General features: G+C 50.3%; 2 protein-coding genes across 2 annotated transcripts in view; one reads left to right on the top strand and one right to left on the bottom strand.

Annotated features, from left to right (window-relative positions):
* LOC137352797 (complement C1q-like protein 3) overlaps nucleotides 1-8,383 on the top strand; it is a 241,811-nt gene extending 233,428 nt beyond the window's left edge. Inside the window, exon 7 of the transcript XR_010969787.1 lies at nucleotides 7,820-8,383. The gene's annotated coding sequence lies outside the window, so the exon portion shown is untranslated. The remainder of the gene's footprint in view (nucleotides 1-7,819) is intronic.
* Nucleotides 1-16,106, bottom strand: part of LOC137352901 (IgGFc-binding protein-like) — a 44,099-nt gene that overhangs the window by 3,821 nt on the left and 24,172 nt on the right. Inside the window, exons 7-13 of the mRNA XM_068018746.1 lie at nucleotides 14,970-15,537; nucleotides 13,651-14,246; nucleotides 8,047-8,336; nucleotides 7,767-7,948; nucleotides 3,193-3,392; nucleotides 2,043-2,181; nucleotides 662-990 (exon numbers count right to left, since the gene is read on the bottom strand). Of these exons, the coding sequence (XP_067874847.1) occupies nucleotides 662-990; nucleotides 2,043-2,181; nucleotides 3,193-3,392; nucleotides 7,767-7,948; nucleotides 8,047-8,336; nucleotides 13,651-14,246; nucleotides 14,970-15,537 (2,304 nt within the window). The remainder of the gene's footprint in view (nucleotides 1-661; nucleotides 991-2,042; nucleotides 2,182-3,192; nucleotides 3,393-7,766; nucleotides 7,949-8,046; nucleotides 8,337-13,650; nucleotides 14,247-14,969; nucleotides 15,538-16,106) is intronic.

The following is a 16,106-nucleotide window of genomic DNA, read 5'->3' as shown; positions in this document are numbered from 1 at the left end:
CAACAGCAGGTCAGAGACTGGGAGTTCTGTGGCGAGTAACCCACCTCCTAACTCCCCAGTGGCTGCCCGCCATCTATAAAGCACAGGTCAGGAGTGTGATGGAATACTCTCCATTTGCCTGGATGGGTGCAGCTCCAACAACACTCAAAAAGCTCGACACCATCCAGGACAAAGCAGCCCGTTTGATTGGCACCCCATCCACAAACATTCACTCCCTCCACCACCGACACACAGTGGCAGCAGTGCGTACCATCTACAAGATGCACTGCAGCAATGCACCAAGGCTCCTTCGACAGCACCTTCCAAACCCGTGACCTCTACCACCTAGAAGGACAAGGGCAGCAGATGTATGGGAACACCACCACCTGCAAGTTCCCCTCCAAGCCATACACCATCGTGATTTGGAACTATATCGCCGTTCCTTCACTGTCACTGGGTCAAATCCCTGGAACTCCCTAACAGCACTGTGGGTTTACCTACACCACACAGACTGCAGCGGTTCAAGAAGGCAGCTCACCACCTCAATAGGGTCTAGGGATAGACAATAAATGCTGGCTTTGCGAGCGATGCTGACATCCCAGGAATGAATAGAAGTTGGAAAGTTTGACAGGAGAGCATTTCGACTGCGAGCTTGTGACACCGAGCGGTCTGTGATCCTCACCCTGACTTGTCCGATCTCGGACTTGTGAATAGATATCTTGTAGCCGTAAACATGAACGTGGACCAGTTTGACGTACGACACAGCTGAATTGCCTCGGATGTCGTTCTTGGCTTCAATCTTGAAAGGCATCAGGGTGCGGTCGGAGCCACATGTCTCAGCTACGATGTAGGTACAGGTGCCCTGGAAGTTAAAGTTGAGGTTGTCGAAGGTGTGGTAGTGGGGGTCTCCCCAGGCCCAGCATTTCCCAGTGTATTGAGGCACACACCTCGCATCCCCATTCTCAACCTTGCACGTCTCCTTCACTCTGCACTTGGCATCTTTGCATGGATCTGACGGGAACAGAACGCACACAGGCACTCAGTAATGACCGAACATGTCAAAACTCCCCCTGACAGCTTTTGATTGTTCAGAGAGAGAAACAAGCACTGAAACAGGCCCTTCGGCCCACCGAGTCTGTGCCGACCATCAACCACCCATTTATACTAATCCTACACTAATTCCATATTCCTACCACATCCCCACCTGTCCCTATATTTCCCTGCCACCTACCTATACTAGGGGCAATTTTATAATGGCCAATTAACCTATCAACCAGCAAGTCTTTGGCATGTGGGAGGAAACCGGAGGAAACCCACGCAGACACAGGGAGAACTTGCAAACTCCACACAGGCAGTACCCAGAATTGAACCCGGGTCACTGGAGCTGTGAGGCTGCGTTGCTAACCACTGTGCCAAAGGAAACAGCGTGCATTTATAAAGCAACTTTCACCTGGTTAAAAACATCCCAAGGTGCTTCACAGGAGTGTAAATCGGACAAAATTTGACCCTGGGCCTGAACAGTAGATATTAGGGACAGACAACTAAAAGCTCGGTCCGAGAGGTCAGTTTTAAGCAGCGTCTTAAAGGAGGAGGAGAGAGAGGTGGAGAGGTTTAGGGAGAGAATTCCAGAGCTTAGGGCCCAGGCAGCTGAAGGCATGGCTGCCAATGGTGGAGCGATGAAAATCAGGGGATGCATGAGAGGTCAGAATTGTCCAAGTCTCCAAGATCTCTGTGTTCCTCAGGACTGACCCTGTCTGGAGTGGGAGCACGAACCCTCGATTTTCTGACTGTTTGGCTGCTGATCACTCTCAGAGCAGAATTAAAATTAGGCTCCATTCTCATTCATGGGCCAGGGTCGCACATGCACCCCTCTAACTGAGACAAGCCCCAAACCCAAGGCGTTTACCGTGAGGGAGGGCACCCCCCTATGCAGTAACTGCACTGGGATATGAAATGTGGTTAATGTAAGTTACACCACGCCCCCTGGCCTTGGACTGTAAATCCCAGCTCCCTGCTCTCTCTGCCTCCCTCTGACATACACGATGCCATTTACAGCGTCGTACCTTTGTTATAACATCCCATGACTCCATTCTTTATGCCACACTTTTCATCAGTTGTGCAGGAGATCTCTTCACAAACCAACCCGACCGCAGAACACATGCATCTTTCCTTGCAGTCATTCTGAATCACCACATCATCAAGCTGTGGAGGGAACAAACAGGAGACTGTTAGCATGAGGAAGGTATCCCCAGAATGTGGTCAGTATTGAGCGGATACCCCCAAATATATGTCGACAGGGTATCCCCAGGAGTGTGTCAGTATTGAGAGGATATCCCCAGGAGTGTGTCAGTATCAGGAGGATATCCCCAGGAGTGTGTCAGTATCAGGAGGGTATTCCCAGGCGTTTGTCAGTATGGAGAGGGTATCCCCAGAGTGTGTCAGATTCGAGAGGGTATCCCCAGGAGTGTGTCAGTATCGAGAGGATATCCCCAGGAGTGTGTCAGTATCGAGAGGATATCGCCAGGAGTGTGTCAGTATCGAGAGGATATCGCCAGGAGTGTGTCAGTATCAGGAGGGTATTCCCAGGCGTTTGTCAGTATGGAGAGGGTATCCCCAGAGTGTGTCAGATTCGAGAGGGTATCCCCAGGAGTGTGTCAGTCTGTATGCAGTGCAGCATTCCCCCAGTACTGACCCTCTGACAGTGCAGCGCTTCCTCAGTACTGACCCTCCGGCAGTGCAGAACTCCCTCAGTACTGACCCTCTGACAGTGCAGCACTCCCTCAGTACTGACCCTCCGGCAGTGCAGCACTCCCTCAGTACTGACCCTCCGGCAGTGCAGCACTCCCTCAGTACTGACCCTCCGGCAGTGCAGAACTCCCTCAGTACTGACCCTCCGACAGTGCAGCACTCCCTCAGTACTGACCCTCCGACAGTGCAGCACTCCCTCAGTACTGACCCTCCGACAGTGCAGCACTCCCTCAGTACTGACCCTCCGACAGTGCAGCACTCCCTCAGTACTGACCCTCCGACAGTGCAGCACTCCCTCAGTACTGACCCTACGACAGTGCAGCACTCCCTCAGTACTGACCCTCCGACAGTGCAGCACCCCCTCAGTCCTGACCCTCCGACAGTGCAGTGCTCTGATATTACTGGGACACAAACAAAGACGGGTTGTCAAGTGGACATGTAATGTGACACAACAGCAGAGCCTACCTGGTAATAGTGGCCATTCTCGAAACAGCCACAATTCTCGATGGGAACACACTGATCTCCGTCTACGAAATTACCGTCGTCACACTGGCATCCCTCAGAGCAGGTGTCGGGGCATTTGGACTGGTCCGTAATCCCGGCACAGGTAGTAGCACAGGTGTCGGCACACACCTCGTAGTGGCTGTTCGCTGGACACTTCATTGCTGTGGGCAACGTCCCAATAAAAACAGGTCAAGAGAGTCATGGAAAACCGGCAGAAATTCCACCGTGAAGAATAACGAGGCCTCCCTTTAATACAAGTAACTCAAGGATTTCTCAAAGCGCCTCGCAGTGGCTTTTGTTACTGTTATCAGTCACTTTCTGCACAGCCAGGGTAGGCGGTGGCGTAGTGGTATTATCACTGGACTAATAACCCTGAGACCCAGGGTACTTCTCTGGGGACATGGGTTCGAATCCCACCACAGCAGAAGGTGGAATTTGAATTTAATTAATAAAAAAATCTGGAATTAAAAGCTAGTCTAATGATGGCCATGAAACCATTGTCAATTGTTGTAAAAACCCATCTGGTTCACTAATGTCCTTTCTGGAAGTAAATCTGCTGTCTTTACCTGGGCTGGCCTACATGTGACTCCAGACCCACAACAATGTGGTTAACTCTTACACGCCCTCTGAAATGGCCTAGCAAGCCACTCAGTTGTACCTAACCGCTACGAAGTCAATAAAAAGGAATGAAACCGGGCGGACCACCCGGCATCGACCTCGGCACCGGAAACGACTACGGCAAACCCAGCCCTATCGACCCTGCAAAGTCCTCCTTACTAACATCTGGGGGCTTGTGCCAAAGTTGGGAGAGCTGCCCCACAGACTAGTCAAGCAACAGCCTGACATTGTCATACTCACGGAATCATACCTTACAGACACTGCCATCACCATCCACGGGTATGTCCTCTCCCAGAGGTGGTGGCACAGTGGTATACAGTAGGGAGGGAGTTTTCCTGGAAGTCCTCAACATCGACTCCAGACCCCATGAAGTCTCATGGCATCAGGTCAAACATGGGCAAGGTAACCTCCTACTGATTACCACCTAATGCCCTCCCTCAGCTGATGGCTCAGTACTCCTCCATGTTGAACACCACTTGGAGGAAGCACTGAGGGTGGCAAGGGCACAAAATGTACTCTGGGTGGGGGACTTCAGTGTCCATCATCAAGAGTGGCTCGGCGGCACAGTGGCGCAGTGGTTAGCACCGCAGCCTCACAGCTCCAGTGACCCGGGTTCAATTCTGGGTACTGCCTGTGTGGCGTTTGCAAGTTCTCCCTGTGTCTGCGTGGGTTTCCTCCGGGTGCTCCGGTTTCCTCCCACATGCCAAAGACTTGCAGGTTGATAGGTAAATTGGCCATTAGCAATTGCCCCTAGTGTAGGTAGGTGGTAGGGAAATATAGGGACAGGCGGGGATGTGGTAGGAATATGGGATGAGTGTAGCATTAGTATAAATGGGTGGTTGATGGTCGGCACAGACTCGGTGGGCCGAAGGGCCTGTTTCAGTGCTGTATCTCTAAACTAAACTAAAAAAAACTAAACTACTGACCGAGCTGGCCGAGTCCAAAAAGACAGAAAGGAGAATGCGGCAGGTGGTGAGGGAACCAACACGAGGGAAAAACATACTTGGCCTCGTCCTCACCAATCTGCCTGCCTCAGATGCTTCTGTCCATGACAGTATTGGTAGGAGTGACCACCACACAGTCCTTTTGGAGACTAAGTACCGCCTTCACATTGAGGAGACCCTCCATCGTGTTGTGTGGCACTATCACCGTGCTAAATGGGATAGATTTCGAACAGATCTAATGCAAAACTGGGGATCCATGAGGCGCTGTGGGCCATCAGCAGCAGCAGAACTGCACTCAACCACAATCTGTAACTTCATGGCCCGGGATATCCCCCACTCTACCATTACCATCAAGCCAGGAAACCAACCCTGGTTCAATGAAGAGTGCAGGAGGGCATGCCAGGAGCAGCACCAGGCATACCTCAAAATGAGGTGTAAACCTGGTGAAGCTGCAACCCAGGACTACTTGCATGCCAAACTGCGTAAGCAGCATGCGATAAATAGAGCTACGACATCTCATAACCAACGAATCAGATCGAAGCTCTGCAGTCCTGCCACATCCAGCCGTGAATGGTGGTGGACAATTAAACAACTAACTGGAAGAGGTGGCTCCACAAATATCCCCATCCTCAATGATGGGGGAACCCAGCACATCAGTGCGAAAGATAAGGCTGAAGCATTTGCAACAATCTTCAGCCAGAGTGCCGAGTTGATGATCCATCTCGGCCTCCTCCTGAAGTCCCCAGCATCACAGATGCCAGACTTCAGCCAATTCGATTCATTCCGCATGATGTCGAGAAACAACTGAAGGCACTGGATAGTGCAAAGGCGATGGGCCCTGATAATATTCCGGCAATAGTACTGAAGACCTGTGCTCCAGAACTTGCGGCGCCTCTAGCCAAGCTGTTGCAGTACAGCTACAACACTGGCATCTACCCTGCAATGTGGAAAATTGCCCAGGTATGTCCTGTACACAAAAAGCAGGACAAGTCCAACCCGGCCAATTACTGCTCCATCAGCCTACTCTCAATCATCAGTAAAGTGATAGAAGGTGTCATCAACAGTGCCATCAAGCGGCACTTGCTGAGCAATAACCTGCTCAGTGACGTTCAGTTTGGGTTCCGCCAAGGCCACTCAGCTCCTGACTTCATTACAGCCTTGGGTCAAACATGGACAAAGAGCTGAACTCAAGAGGTGAGGTGAGAGTGACTGCCCTTGACATCAAGGCAGCATTTGACCGAGTATGGCATAAAGGAGCCCTAGCAAAAATGAGGTCAATGGGAATCAGGGGGAAAACCCTCCACTGGCTGGAGTCATACCGAGCGCAAAGGAAGATGGTTGTGGTTGTTGGAAGTCAATCATCTGAGCTCCAGGACATCACTGCAGCAGTTCCTCAGGGTAATGTCCTAGGCCCAACCATCTTCAGCTGCTTCATCAATGACCTTCCTTCAATCATAAAGTGATGATTGCACAATGTTCAGCACCATTCGTGACTCCTCAGAAACTGAAGCAGTCAGTGTAGAAACACAGCAAGACCTGGACAATATCCAGGCTTGGGCTGATAAGTGGCAAGTAACATTCGCGCCACACAAGTGCCAGGCAATGACCATCTCCAACAAGAGTGAATCTAACCATCTCCCCTTGACATTCAACGGCATTACCATCGCTGAGTCCCCCATTATCAACATCCTGGGGGCTACCATTGACCAGAAACTGAACTGGAGTAGCCATATAAATACCGTGGCTACAAGAGCAGGACAGAGGCTAGGAATCCTGAGGCAAGTAACTCACCTCCTGACTCCCCAAAGCCTGTCCACCATCTACAAGGCACAAGTCAGGAGTGTGATGGAATACTCTCCACTTGCCTGGATGGGTGCAGCTCCAACAACACTCAAGAAGCTCGACACCATCCAGGACAAAGCAGCCCGCTTGATTGGCACCCCATCTACAAACATTCACTCCCTCCACCACCGACGCACAGTAGCAGCAGTGTGCACCATCTACAAGATGCACCAAGGCTCCTTAGACAGCACCTTCCAAACCCGCGACCTCTACCAACTAGAAGGACAAGGGCAGCCAATACATGGGAACACCACCACCTGCAAGTTCCCCTCCAAGTCACACACCATCCTGACTTGGAACTATATCGCTGTTCCTTCACTGTCACTGGGTCAAAATCCTGGAACTCCCTTCCTAACAGCAGTGTGGGTGTACCTACCCCACATGGACTGCAGCGGTTCAAGAAGGCAGCTCACCACCACCATCTCAAGGGGCAATTCGGGATGGGCAATAAATGCTGGCCTGGCCAGTGTCGCCTACATCCCATGCAAGAATTTTTAAAAAGCCAGATCCCACATGAAGCCTGGATGCAGACTCCCCATTTAATCTGGATTTCGTTTCTTTTTTAATGAGATGTCGGTCGAGGGATATAATGTCCCCAGAACACCAGGGAGAATGTGCCTCGTCTTCTTTCATCTTTTACACCTACTCGTCCCAACATTGCTGATCTTTGTCTTGCTGCTGAGGTAGTCTTACATTCTACTATATAATTCCAACTATTAACACAAATCATTGATTAAAAGTTAAAGGATTATGGAAAGTGATAATAGTGTATTTCAATGGTAGCACCATCTCTGAAACACAACAATGTGCATTTATATAGTGCCTTTAATTAGTAAAATATCCCAAGGTGCATCACAGGAGTGTAAATTAGGCAGAAATTTGACCCCAAGCCACATGAGGAGATCTTTGGACACGCGACCAAAAGTTCGGTCAAAGAGGTCGGGTTTAAGGAGCGTATTAAAGGAGGAGAGAGAGAGAGAGAGGTGGAGAGATTTAGGGAGGGAATTTCAGAGCTTAGGGTCCAGGCAGCTGAAGGGACGGCCGCCAATGGGGCGGAAAAATTGAAAATAAAAGAAAAGAGAAGCTCAGACCTCATTGGACAGAAGTAATAATATAGTTTCTCAGACTTACGACAGAATGATTCGCTTCTCCATGCTTTAAGGTTGACTTTCTGTGCCTGGCAGGCTTCCACGTACGCCTGGATACTGTCACAGAGCACCCTGTTGTCACCATTTGACTGGCACGTATCGTAGAGGCAGTCGAGGTAGAACTGTTTGGGGTTGACCACCGTGTGACAGGCTGCGAGAGGACTGCTGGCAGAGTGAGGAAACCACAGTAATTGCCCTTTTTGAAGACCGCCAATTTCTTGGGCTCGCAGACAGGACACTGGTTGCCACAGCCAGCGTTGCACTTTGCCCCCTGGAAGAAGACCCTCCAGCTCTTGCCGAACTCCGTCACGTCCCGCGTCACCGTGCCGTCGCGCAGCTTGAACTCGTCTTTCTTCTTGCTGTTGAAGTTACCGCACAGGCCGCACATCTTCTCCCTGTAGTTCCCGGGGACAGTGACCACCACGTAGTACGTCAGATCGTAGCTGACCACCAGGCCAAAGTCCGTTTCGATCACTGCCTTGTTGCCGTGTTGGTAGGCCCGGATTTTGCCGTTGTCCAGTGTCAAAGGCAGATTATTCAGGACTCCATTCAACTTCAAACAGAAGAGACAGTGATGAAGACGTTCCTTGCCCAAATAAATACTCCGCACAATCCAATCACACCCAACTCTCACTGAAGTCTGAATATTGACCTAATGCTAGGGATCACTGCCACCCCACCCATACCCTCCCCTCTTTCCACAGAGGTCTCCTGGAACATCCCTAGCAATTCAAGTGTAATCTCCAGGACTCAAATCAGAGAATCATAGACCAGTTCCAGCACAGAAAGAGGCCATTGGGCCCATCCTGGGTCTCTGTAAAAGCAAGTTAACAAATCCTACTCCCCAGCCCTTTCTTTGTAACACTGAAAATGTTCTCTCTTCAGATAATTTCCAATTCCCTTTTGAAAGCCACAATTGACTCTGCCTCCACCACACTCTCAGGCAGTATATTCCAGCTCCTAAACACCTGGTGCATTGGCAAGTGGATGGGAACCTGAGGGCAGTTTCAGATAGGACTGATTCAGGGCAGGGAAAGGGAAAGGGAGGAAGAAAAGTAGCAAGTGACTGAAGGACAGACAAAGCAAAGGTTAAAAAATATGCAGCAAAGGAATTTGGCAGTGTTAAAAGGTATTTATTCAAATGCAAGGAGTATAGCAAATAAACCCGATGAGCTGAGGGCACAGATAGACACATGGGAACAGGATATCATTGAGAAAATGGAAACATACAAACATACATACAAATTCAGAGCAGAAGTAGGCCATTTGACCCCTCGAGCCTGCTCCACCATTTAATAAAGATCATGGCTGAACTGTTTGTGTTTCGAATTCCACACTCCCATCTATCCCCTGCCTCACAAGGATCTGTCTACCACCATCGTAAAAATATTCAATGACCCCGCCTCCACCACCTTCTGAGGCAGAGAGTTCGAGAGTCGCACAACCCTCTGAGAGAAGACATTTCTCCTCATCTCTGTCCTGAAAGGGCGACCCCTAATTTTAAAACCGTGTCCCCTAGTTCTGGACTCCCCCATAAGAGGAAACATCCTCTCCACATCCACCTTGTCAGGACCGTTCAGGATCTTATAAAATTCAATCAAGTCTGCCCTCACTCTTCTAAACTCCAGTGAAAACAAGCCCAGTCTGTCCAACCTTTCCTCATAAGACAACCCGCTCATTCCAGGTATCAATCCAGTAAACGTGTTCTGAACCGCCTCCAACGCATTTACATCCATCCTTACATAGGGAGACCAAAACTGCACACAGTATTCGAGATGTGGCCTCACCAATGCCCTGTCTTACTGAAGCATAATATCCTTACTTTTATTTTCAATTCCTCTCTTAACAAAGGAGAGCATTCCATTAGCCTTCTTTATTACTTGCTGTGCCTGCATACTAACCTTTTGTGACTGATGCACTGGAACACCTAGATCCCTCTGCACCTCAGAGTACTGTAGTCGTTCTCTGTTTAAGTAATACTCTGCTTTTTTATTCTTCCTGCCAAAGTGAACAACTTCACATTTTCCCAGGTGATACTTCATCTGCCAGATTTTTTGCCCACACACTCAACCTATATCGGTCTGCAACCTCCTTATGTCCTCTTCACAACGTACTTTCCTACTTATCTTGGTGTCATCTGCAAATTTAGCTAGCATGCCATCGCTCCCCTCATCTAAGTCATTGATATGAATTGTAGGAAGTTGAGGCCCCAGTACAGACCTCTGCGGGACTCTACTATCACACCCTGCCAATCAGAAAAGGATCCATTTATACATACTCTATTCTCTCCCAGCCAGCCAATCTTCTATCCATTCTCATATGTTATCCACTAAACCATGAGCTCCTACTTTGCACATTAACCTTTTATGTGGCACCTTGTCAAATGCCTTCTGGAAATCCAAGTACAGTATATCTACGGGCTCCCCTTTATCCACAGGGCATGTTACTCCTTCAAAGAACTCCAATAAATTAGTTAAACATGACTTCCTTTTCACAAAACCATGCTGACTATTCCTGATTACCTTGAGTTTTTCTAAGTGCCCAGCTAAAGCCTCCTTCATGATCGATTCTAACACCTTCCCCATGACAGACATTAAAGTAACTGCCTTCAGTTACCTGTTTTCTGCCTCCCCTACTTCTTGAATAGAGGGGTTATATTTGCTACTTTCCAGTCTGATGGAACCATTCCAGAATCTAGCGAATTTTGAAAAATTAACACCAATACATCTGCTACTTCATTCCCCACCTCTTTTAAGACCCTCGGATGAATTCCATCAGGACCCAGGGACTTGTCAGCCCACAGCTCCATTACTTTGCTCAGTACCGCTTCCCTGGTGATTGCAATTTCACCAAATTCCTCTCTTCCTTCCACCTCCTGATTTACAGCTAGTACTGGAATGTTTCTTGTATCCTCTCTCGTGAAGACAGAAGCAAAATTTTTGTTCATTTCATCTGCCTTTTCCTTATTATCTGCTATTAGCTTCCCATTCTCATTCTACAGAGGACCAACACTCACTTTACTTACTCTTTTCCTTTGTAAATACCTGGAGAAACTCTTGCTATCCGTTTTTACGTTTCTAGCTAGCTTCCTCTCACTCTAATTTCTTTCTCCTGATTAACCTTTTAGTCATTCTCTGCCGTTGGCTTAAAGAGGGGCAAAAATGGCAGCTTAACACCCCTGGATGGAAAGTTTTTGGGCAGGAGAGCGGGGGGGGGGGGGGGGGGTGCTTAAAAAAGGAGAGGGTGTCGCATTATTGGTGAAAGAATCAATTACAGCTGTGAGGAGGGATGTTATGCTAAATGAATCATCAAATGAGGCCATATGGGTTGAGCTCAGAAATAAGAAAAAGACAGCCACACTATTAGGAGTGTACGATAGACCCCCAAATAGTGAGAGGGAGAAAGAAGAACAAATATGTAGGCAAATTTCTGAGTGCAAAAACAATAAGGCAATAATAGTTGGAGATTTCAACCACCCTAATATCAATTGAGATACAAACAGTGTGAAGGGCACAGAGGGCCAGTACTTAACAAGACCAATGAGAGGGAGCGCAATTCTAGATTTAGTCTTAGGAAATGAAGCTGGGCAAGTGGATGAAGTAGCAGTGGGTGACCATGTTTTATCAGTACATTAAGAGCAAGAGGATAACTAAGGAAAGGGTAGGGCCTATCAGAGATGTACAAGGTAACATATGTGGATGCAGAAGATATGGGCAGGATTTTTAATGAGTATTTTGTCGCTGTCTTCACAAAGGAGAGGGATGATATAGATATTGTAGTTTAGGAGGAGGAGTGTGAAATATTAGATACGATTAGCATAATGAGAGAGGAAGTACCAGAGGGTCTGACATCCTTGAAAGTGGATAAATCACCAGGGCCGGATGGATTGTATCCCAGGCTGTTAAAGGAAGCCAGGGAGGAATTAGCAGATGCTCTGAGGATCATCTTCAAATCCTCACTAAATACAGGCGAGGTGCCAGAGGATTGGAGGTCTGCAAACCTTATACTATTGTTTAAAAAGGCTGCCAGGGATAGACCAAATAATTATAGGCCGCTCCGTCTGACCTCAGTGGTGGTAAAATTATTAGAATTAATTCTGAGAGAGAGGAGAAACTGTCACTTCGAAAGGCACAGATTAATCAGGGATAGTCACCATGGATTTGTTAAGGGAAGGTCGTGTCTTACTAACATATGAGTTCCTGAGGGGTCTTGACAGGGTGTATGTGGAAATGATGTTTCCCTTTGGGGAGAATCTAGAACTAGGGGTCACTGTTTAAAAATAAGGGCTGGAAGCAGAGTCTTTGAATAGTTTTTAAGGCAGAGGTAGATATATTCCTGATAAGCAAGGGGGTGGAAGGTTATCGGGGGTATGTGGAAACATGGAGTAATCTGTTCAGCCATGAACTTACTGAATGGCGGAGCAGGCTCGAGAGGGGCTGAATGGGCATCCTCCTGTTCCTGTGTAACAGGCTCGAGAGGGGCTGAATGGGCCTCCTCCTGTTCCTGTGTAACAGGCTCGAGAGGCTGAATGGGCCTCCTCCTGTTCCTGTGTAACAGGCTCGAGAGGGGCTGAATGGGCATCCTCCTGTTCCTGTGTAACAGGCTCGAGAGGGGCTGAATGGGCCTCCTCCTGTTCCTGTGTAACAGGCTCGAGAGGCTGAATGGGCCTCCTCCTGTTCCTGTGTAACAGGCTCGAGAGGGGCTGAATGGGCCTCCTCCTGTTCCTGTGTAACAGGCTCGAGAGGGGCTGAATGGGCCTCCTCCTGTTCCTGTGTAACAGGCTCGAGAGGGGCTGAATGGGCCTCCTCCTGTTCCAGTGTAACAGGCTCGAGAGGGGCTGAATGGGCCTCCTCCTGTTCCTGTGTAACAGGCTCGAGAGGGGCTGAATGGGCCTCCTCCTGTTCCAGTGTAACAGGCTCGAGGGGCTGAATGGGCCTCCTCCTGTTCCTGTGTAACAGGCTCGAGAGGGGCAGAATGGGCCTCCTCCTGTTCCTGTGTAACAGGCTCAAGAGGGGCAGAATGGGCCTCCTCCTGTTCCTGTGTAACAGTCTCGAGGGGCTGAATGGGCCTCCTCCTGTTACGATGTAACAGGCTCGAGAGGGGGCTGAATGGGCCTCCTCCTGTTTTCGTGTAACAGGCTCTAGAGGGGCTGAATGGGCCTCCTCCTGTTCCTGTGTAACAGGCTCGAGAGGGGCTTAATGGGCCTCCTCCTGTTCCTGTGTAACAGGCTCGAGGGGCTGAATGGGCCTCCTCCTGTTACTATGTAACAGGCTCGAGAAGGGGCTGAATGGGCCTCCTCCTGTTCCTGCGTAACAGGCTCGAGAGGGGCTGAATGGGCCTCCTCCTGTTCCTGTGTAACAGGCTCGAGAAGGGGCTGAATGGGCCTCCTCCTGTTCCTGTGTAACAGGCTCGAGAGGGGCAGAATGGGCCTCCTCCTGTTCCTGTGTAACAGGCTCGAGAGGGGCAGAATGGGCCTCCACCTGTTCTTGTGTAACAGTCTCGAGGGGCTGAATGGGCCTCCTCCTGTTTTCGTGTAACAGGCTCTAGAGGGGCTGAATGGGCCTCCTCCTGTTTTCGTGTAACAGGCTCTAGAGGGGCTGAATGGGCCTCCTCCTGTTCCTGTGGAACAGGCTCGAGAGGCTGAATGGCTTCCTCCAGTTCCTGTGTAACAGTCTCGAGGGGCTGAATGGCCTCCTCCTGTTCCTGTGTAACAGTCTCGAGGGGCTGAATGGCTTCCTCCAGTTCCTTTTTAACAGTCTCGAGGGGGCTGAATGACCTCCTCCTGTTCCTGTGTAACAGGATCGAGGGGGCTGAATGGCCTCTTCCTGGTGGAGTGTCTGAGGACGTGCACCAGGGTTTCCTCTTACCTTCACCTTCGAGTGCACCTTCTGCTTCAGGATCAGTTTATAACCGTGTGCCTCCACCTCCACCAGCCTGGTGACTGCCACCTTGCCGTTGCCATAGCTTTCGTTCTCAACGTTGACGGTGAACTTCGGCAGGCGATCTTCCTTCTCGCACACTTGGGCCAGGGTGTAGGTACACGTCCCCTGGAAATCGAAGGCCCGCCCATCGAACGAGAGGTAGTGGGGGTCTCCAGCGGCAGTGCAGGTCCCCACCCCCACCGCATGGCACCCTTGCTCACCGTTCACCACCTTGCACTCCTCGTACTTGCCGCACTTGACCTTCTGGCAGCTCACGGCCCCTCCGTCCTCACACGTGCACCGCTCACTGCACTTCCCGCTGGGGTAGAACACCTGGCCTGACTTGTAGTACGCACCCTGGTATAGACACCCGCAGTGGGCTAGAGGAACGCACTGGTCCCCGCTCAGGACAAAGCCATCATCACACTGGCACCCCTCAGCGCAGGAGGCAGTGCACCCAGCTGGTTCAGACAGTGTGCCACACGAGACTGGGCAACCACTAGCACACACTTCATAATGGCTGTTCTCTGGGCACACCATGGCTGCAAGACACAAACACAAAGAAAGGGGCTTCAATTACATTCCAACACATCCCTCCCAACAGCCACATTGTCACAGCTTCAATCAACGGAGTCTCAAGTAACAACTCTTTAACCCTCCATCTCTCCCTCCCCACATCACTCTCTTCCTCCTCATCCCTCTCGCTCGTCCCCTCGCCATCTCTCCATCTACTCACCCCCTTCTCTCTCTCTCTCACCCCTTTCTCCCTCCCCATTTCTCTCTCCCATCCTATCTACCACCTCACCATCTTTTCTCTTTCTCTCCCTCTCACACTCCCCATTTTCTCCCCCTCTCCACCGTGTTTCGCTCTCTCGCCCTTCTTCTATCCCTCTCCATCCTCCCTTCCAACCCCCCCATGTCTCGCAGTCTCTCCCTCCCTCCCTCTTACGTTCTCAATATTTCTGTCTGCACTCCTCCAATTCCGCCCTCTTGCCCATCCCTCGATTCCCATCGCTCCACCATTGGCGGCCGTGCTTTCAGCTGCCTGGGGTCCTAAGCTCTGGAATTCCCTCCCTAAACCTCTCCGTCTCTCTCTCTCTCTCCTCCTTTAAGATGCTCCTTAAAAACCGATCACTTTGACAAAGCTTTTCCTCACCTGCCCTAATATCCGCTTATATAGTTCGGGGTCAGATTTCTGCCTCCTGTGAACGTTTATGCGACATTACAGATGCAGAACAAGCGCGAGCCTGGTTCCTGGTACTTACGGCAGAATCTCTTGCTTCGCCATTGGTAAACAGGCGCTCCGGCATCCTGGCATGCAGCTGAGTAACTGGCCACTGCCTGACACAGCACTGTCTGGTGTCCCTTGTAAAGGCAGGAGTCATACACGCAATCATCAAAGTAGTCGTCGGGGCTCACGTGCTCCAGGCAGTCTCGGAATGGTCCTTTGCGATCCAGTATTCTGCCGCAGAACTCTGGGGTTTCGTACCGTCGTTTAGCCACAATGTCGCACTCTGGGCACTTTCCCTTGCACTCATTGGTGCAGCCCGGTGTGGTGCCCACTTGCCAGCTCTCTCCAAACTTGGCCGGGCTCGACACCACCTCCCCATTCTTGGTCTTCAGGTCATTTTTACTGTTCCCATCAAAGTCTCCGCAGAGTCCACACACGGCACTCGCGTAGGTGCTGGGAAGGGTGACGGTGATACGGCTGCGCCAATCGTACGTCACTCGCATCCCAAAGTCCGCTTCCAGCGTGGCTCCTCGCCCACTCTTGTAGATGCTGATCTTAGAATCCTCGAGGGAATAGGGCAAATTCACCAAAACTCCATTCACCTGTTAGATTGGAGACCACTAGTGTTACTGAGCTGTAGACAAAGCTTCCACAATGTTCAGTCCTGACATTCATCTTATGAGTTTCGTACTTGTTCATTATGACAGGAGTGAAGTGACTCAACCGCAGTGGCGCAAAATCTTGCATTAATCTAGCACCTTTATTGCATGTAAAATGTCCCAAGAAGCGTAAATCAGGCAAAATTTCACCCCGAACCATATAAGGAGATATGAGGACAGGCCACCAAAAGCTCAGTCAGAGAGGTCGGTTTTGAGGAGCGTCTTAAAGGAGGAGAGAGAGGGGCGGAGAGGTTCAGGGAGGAAATTCCAGAGCTTAGGGCTCAGGCAGCTGAAGGCACGGCCAACAATGGAGGAGTGATGGAAATCGGGGAACGTGCAAGAGGCCGGAATTGGAGGAGCGCAGAGATCTCGGAGGGTTGTAGGGGCTGGAGGAGGTTACAGAGATAGGGAGGGTTGTTGGGGCTGGAGGAGGTTACGGAGATAGGGAGGGTTGTTGGGGCTGGGGGAAGTTACAGAGATAGGGAGGGTTGTTGGGGCTGGAGGAGGTTACA

The sequence above is a fragment of the Heterodontus francisci genome, chromosome 39 (assembly GCF_036365525.1).
Source record: "Heterodontus francisci isolate sHetFra1 chromosome 39, sHetFra1.hap1, whole genome shotgun sequence".
Lineage (NCBI taxonomy): Eukaryota > Metazoa > Chordata > Chondrichthyes > Heterodontiformes > Heterodontidae > Heterodontus > Heterodontus francisci.
This window is presented reverse-complemented; position numbering and strand designations above follow the sequence as displayed.